Source organism: Etheostoma cragini, chromosome 11, assembly GCF_013103735.1.
Source record: "Etheostoma cragini isolate CJK2018 chromosome 11, CSU_Ecrag_1.0, whole genome shotgun sequence".
Lineage (NCBI taxonomy): Eukaryota > Metazoa > Chordata > Actinopteri > Perciformes > Percidae > Etheostoma > Etheostoma cragini.
The window spans coordinates 627,945-633,944 of NC_048417.1; the positions used below are offsets into that span (position 1 = coordinate 627,945).

Sequence of the window (6,000 nt, forward strand, 5' to 3'; positions counted from 1 at the left end):
TACATCTACAGGAAACATTCACCATTCACACACATTCATACACTGTGGCCGGGGCTGCCGTACAAGGCCACCTGCTCATCAAATACACACTCACACACATCTACACACCTGCTCATCAGATACACACTCACACACATTCACACTCCGATGCGCAGAACCGGGGGCAACTCGGGGTTCAGTGTCTTGCCCAAGGACACTTCGACAATGACTGCAGGGGCGGGGATCGAACCACCAACCTTCCAATTGGCAGGCAACCGCTCTACCACTGAGCCACAGCCGCCCCAATTACAATCCCATTTTATCTTTTCAAAAATATTCCGCCATGTAGACGTTAGTACGCAGCTCTGCCATCTTGTCTGTAGTTCCAACATCCTCACCTTTTACCAAAACGTCCATAACAGCCCGCCATCTTAGCTGAGGGGGATGTAATACTGCAGAGCACAACAACACACAAAATGTTACGGGTTTCAGCTTTAAGATTTGGTCATGGATTATTTTCCCGTGTATGCCTCTCTAACAGTTTCCTGATCTTTCTGTAGACCCGCCATCTTTTGTCAAAGTACCTCAGCCCGTTGAAGGGCTGAAGGGTAAGGACGTGAGTCTGTACTGCGAGATGAGCGGTACAGCTCCGTTCCAGATCACCTGGTTCAAAGACAGGAAACCTCTGATGGAGAGCAGGAAGTTTAAGATGGTGAGCGAGGGCAGCTCGGCTACGCTGCATATCATTGGGATAGAGCCCTTGGATGCCGGCGAATATGAGTGTAAAGTGTCAAACAGTGTAGGAAGTGACACCTGCCAGACAGCCGTTAAACTCAGAGGTCAGTGGAAATTGCGATAGTCTCAAATTAAAATCATAACTATTAGTTAAGTATTGTCACCTTGCTGACTTTGAGTTTCTCTCCTCCCCTCAGAGCCGCCGTCGTTTGTGAAGAAACTGTCCAACATGACAGTGATACTGGGAGAGGAGGTGACCCTTGTGGCCACTGTTAAAGGCTCTGAACCCATTACTGTGTCCTGGGTTCAAGACAAGGATCACATTCTCAGGGACGGTGACAACAGGAAAATCACCTTTGAGAACAACCTGGTCGCTCTTAAAGTCTTTAAGGCTGATGCAACCACGGCAGGCAGATACACCTGCCAACTCAAAAATGATGCTGGGAGTGTGGAGTGTTTCGCTAACTTGACTGTTCTAGGTTTGTAATCATATAATTCTCTCTTTCTCATGCAGTTTTTTTATCATCTTCCCTCCTGCAGGTTTGAGTAAGAACATGTTCTGCTTCTTCTCTGTTGCTTCCAGAACCTGCTAAAATAGTGGACAAGCCCGACGCTCTGAGCGTGACAGCCGGCGACATGGCTGCCCTGGAAGTCAAAGTGTGCGGCACCCCGGCGCTCATACCGAAGTGGTTCAAGGACGGTGTCGAGCTGGCTTCTGGGAGGAAATACAAAATATCATTTTCTCAGATGATTTCCAGCCTGAACGTTCTCTCCGCGGAGAAAGTAGACTCTGGAGAATACACGTTTGAGGTTATGAACGAGGTCGGGAAGGACCTGAGTAGAATTAACCTCACTGTCTTAGGTTGGTGTGCTCTTCCTACTTGGACTTTAAGGACTAGGGCTGGGGAGTATTAACAGTCCTCAAGGTAGGGCCAATAACATACCTGAGCTTTGGTACCAATATCTTCTTTACAGCTTACTTTGAGAAATATACATCCATCTGGGGCACAGTGCAATTTAAGGGGTGCCAGATATAACAACAAATACAAAACTACTCATTTAGTGTAACAGAAGCCAATGTTCTCGGATGTTAACTACTGCAATGTAAATAATATCTATGAAATCTCCAGTTATTACTCTAGATTTCACGGTAACACTACTGTATATGATTTTACAGTAGAAAGCTGTAAAGTAAATTACAACTATGACAACATCACAGTAGTTTGAGTATCACAATAGAAATTACAGTAGTCTGAGTATTACAGTAGAAATCACAGTACTCTAAGTAATACAGTAGAAACCAAAGTAGTCTAAGCATTACTGTAGAAATCACAGTAGTCTAAGTATTACAGTCGATAAATGATCCTTCCTTTTTATTAAATATTGCTTCAACTCAAGTAACTGCACACTAAATTATAAAAATAAATGAAACAAAAAAAAAAAAACACCCGGTCTTAATTGAGTCATTTAAAAAGACATGAAGAATTCATGAAAAAGTCAAGAAAAAGTCAAGAAAAAGTCATGGAAAAGTCATGGAATGAATAGCCTTTTGGCTAATTTGGGTTCATTTACACCAACGTTAATTAACGGTGGACTGTCCCGGTCAAACAGATTAATAAATTTAATTAAAAGTATCGTTTTAGGAACCCCCCCCCCACCACTATTAATCTGACCAGACATATAATGTTAGTTTTCAGTAGTTATGAATATCCCAGCTGTGTTAATGGCAGCCCATTCTCCCCAATTGTTTTTCCAATGCTCCACTAACTCCTTGTTCTCCTCCATACCAGACAAGACCGTTCCTCCAACCTTCTCCAGAAAATTGAAGGATTGCAACGCCATCTTTGGAACAGCTGGAGAGCTGGAGTGCAAAGTGTCGGGCTCCCCCCCGTTCACCATCTCCTGGTACCACGACGGGGAGGAGATCCAGAGCGGACCCAATCATGAGATTTCCTTTAGCAACAACAGCTGCTCACTGAGGGTGTCCACGCTGAGCCTTTCCGACTCCGGGGCGTACAAATGCAAAGCCGTCAACAAGGCGGGGTCCAGCGAAACCACGGCAACCCTGGTGGTCAAAGGTCAGGAACGATGGGACGCTTTGTATCCATGTTTTGCACTTTTCTTACATCATGAAAAACATGTGGCAGGGCTTCTTTAAATGCCTTAAAAAGTCTTGAATTTGACTTGGTGAAACCTACAGAAACCCTGCAGAAGATTCTGCAGAAATGTTATCATTGTGTCTACTACTTGGTGCTCATCTGAATAGCAATAAAACTCAATAAAAATAATAAAAGGGTCGTAACCCTTCAGAGATATAACTTTTTAAAACCTATGTATGACATTTACGTTTCCCAGAAACAGCTAACGCTAAACCAACCAGTCTCACACCACCACCACCACCACCACTCCTCCTCCTCCTCCTTTCCTAGTCTGTCTTCTATGAAACAGTTGTCAGTGTTGAGGCCTGAAGTCAGTTAGGAGTCAGTCAGTTGGTCAGGTAGTCCATTTGTGTGCGTGCATTCCTGTGGGCACGTACACACACACACACACACACACACACACACACACACACACAGGGACACACACTATGCCTTTGATCTGTAATCAGTGACACTGAACAAGCTCTCAAACAAATGGTCATATTACCAAAAGGATACAAGATATCAATAAAATAAGGTTCTCGTGGGCACCAGAAGACCTTTGTGAACGTAGTGATAAAGAATTTATGTGGATAAACTTAACAATGTGGGCGTATCAGCAATGTAAAAAAGTGCTTCGCTCTGTGTTTTGCTCAGAACTGTGGACGATGTTTAAAATGGCGGTGAAAGGAGGAACAATGTTGAGCTATTTCCCGCACTTTTCCCATGAAAGTCAATGAGAAATGTTTTGCCGTTTTTTGCTGATGTCCTGAAAACTGCGTGGCAAATCTCTTAGAAAAGTCATAGCACACCATTCCCGAACATTACACACGTTTTGATGTATTGTGTGTGCGCATGTTGGCAACGCTCCGTGACTAGTAGCGGGACAAAAATCTGGCGAAATAATAATAATAAGTAGGGCAATAATAGTCAGTGTGCTGATATGCTGCTATTGCAGTATATCAGCACACTGAATAATAAAAAATTTAAAGTAATATGGAAAATACAGAAATACATTCTTCTTCTTTGTGGTCTTTCCAGTTTGTCGTTCCCTATGAAAGGGCCATTAAGAGAGTTAGATGAAAGATGGCGCCCTGTTTGATGATTTACTGTCTGCTTCTACCCAGAACCTCCGTCCTTCGTTGTGCCACCGCAGCTGGTGGACGCCATGCCCGGCTCCGACGTCACCTTCTCCGCCATGGTGAAGGGCAGTGCCCCCCTCAAGCTGAAGTGGTTCAGAGGAACCAAGGAGATCTTGGTGGGCCGGGGCTGCAACTTCTCCCTGAAGGACAACCAAGTCCTGCTGGAGCTGATCAGCGTGGACCGGTCCCACGCCGGGGAGTACACATGTCAGATCGTCAACGACGCTGGAAAGGAAAGCTGCGCCGTTAATCTCACCGTCAAAGGTCGGTTCTCCTCCGTTATATAGTCATTCATAAGCAGGGTATAAAGCATTCATACGTCTTGAAAATACTGGAAAAGTTTTATGTAAAAGTCATGAAAAAGTCATGGAAATGTCATGAAAAATTGATGAGCCGTCAGTCGCTATTTTCTCCATTTATGTAGTTTTGGATGTTTTGTCGCCTTTTTCAACATGTTTGTTGCTTTTTTTGTCTCTTCCTTCAACAGTTTCTCTCCTTGTTGTTGCCTTTTTTGACGTTTTCTTTAACAGTTTGTCCCCTTTTTCAACAGTTTGTTGTTTTCTTTGACGTTTTCGTTGCCTTTCAACGCGTTCCTTGTCTTTTTTGACGTGTTCGTTGTCTTTTTTGACGTGTTCGTTGTCTTTTTTGACGTGTTCGTTGTCTTTTTTGACGTGTTCGTTGTCTTTTTTGACGTGTTCGTTGCCTTTGTAAGCCCATACTGCGGTGTCGGTGTGTTTGTCTTCCGATACCTTTCCTTCTGTAATATTCTCCACCTGTGTGCTTGTGGATCTCAGAGCCGGCGACCTTCTCCAAGAAGCTGAAGGACGTGTCGGTGGAGAAGGGCAAACCGGTGACGCTGGAGTGCCTGTACACCGGGACGCCTAAAATCACCGTCACCTGGTACAAAGACGGCCAGGAGGTCTTCGCCTCCTACAAACACAACATCACCACCACGGAGAGCTCCTGCATCCTCGAGTGCCTGAGCACCGACGACAAGGACGCCGCCGGGACGTACTCCTGCCGAGTGTCCAACGACGCAGGGACGGACACGTGTGGCGCAGCCGTGTCCATCCTCGGTCAGTTCAACCTTTTTATGTGTCATTCTGGAGAGATGTTACTATGGTTACCTTCTGGAGAGATGTTACTATGGTTACCTTCTGGAGAGATGTTACTATGGTTACCTTCTGGAGAGATGTTACTGTTGTTATGGATACCTTCTGAAGAGATTTTACTGTTGTTATGGATACCTTTTGAAGAGATGTTACTGTTGTTATGGATACCTTCTGAAGAGATGTTACTGTTGTTATGGATACCTTCTGAAGAGATGTTACTGTTGTTATGGATACCAGACAGTCAACCGAAACACATTTTGTTCAAAACGTTGTTTATAACTTTGTGTAACTCACCAACACGAGTCCTTTTAAGGAGTTGAGTTTGACATGGGACCTGTTTGTCCCCGCAGAGCCGCCGTACTTCGTGGAGTCCCTGGCGCCCATGGAGGTGACGTCCGGGGACGGCGTGTGTCTGAAGTGTCAGGTGGCGGGCACGCCGGAGATCAAGGTGTCCTGGTTCAAGGCGGACGGGAAGATCCGGTCCAGCCCCACCTGCAGGCTGGAGTACACCAAGGGCGTGGCCTGTCTGAAGCTCAGCAAAGCCAGCAAGGCCGACGTGGGAGAGTACACCTGCCGGGCCGAGAACCAGATCGGCTCCGCCTCCTCCACCTGCAGACTCAGCGTGGCAGGTACGTTCTCAGCGGTTATTTTTCAGGTTATGTTTCACTCGTTAATGTCCGGGAACTCATCAAATGTTTCTGTTTCCGTGAAGCATTTTCATTTGATTTCAAATAAGTCGTCAATTACCGTGCGGATGGAAATTTAAGATTATTAAGAAGATTAGTCCCACTGTCCTCAATCATAGGTGCAATGTTTAACCCTCATGTTGTCCTCATGTTGTCCTCATGTTGTCCTCATGTTGTCCCCATGTTGTCCTCATGTTGTCCCCATGTT

General features: G+C 45.3%; 1 protein-coding gene across 1 annotated transcript in view; it reads left to right on the forward strand.

Moving 5' to 3' along the window:
- LOC117953076 (titin-like) overlaps window positions 1-6,000 on the forward strand; it is a 225,219-nt gene that overhangs the window by 66,124 nt on the left and 153,095 nt on the right. Inside the window, 7 exon segments of the mRNA XM_034885791.1 lie at window positions 540-818; window positions 912-1,193; window positions 1,298-1,576; window positions 2,505-2,792; window positions 3,980-4,258; window positions 4,789-5,070; window positions 5,457-5,735. Coding sequence (XP_034741682.1) covers window positions 540-818; window positions 912-1,193; window positions 1,298-1,576; window positions 2,505-2,792; window positions 3,980-4,258; window positions 4,789-5,070; window positions 5,457-5,735 — 1,968 coding nt within the window.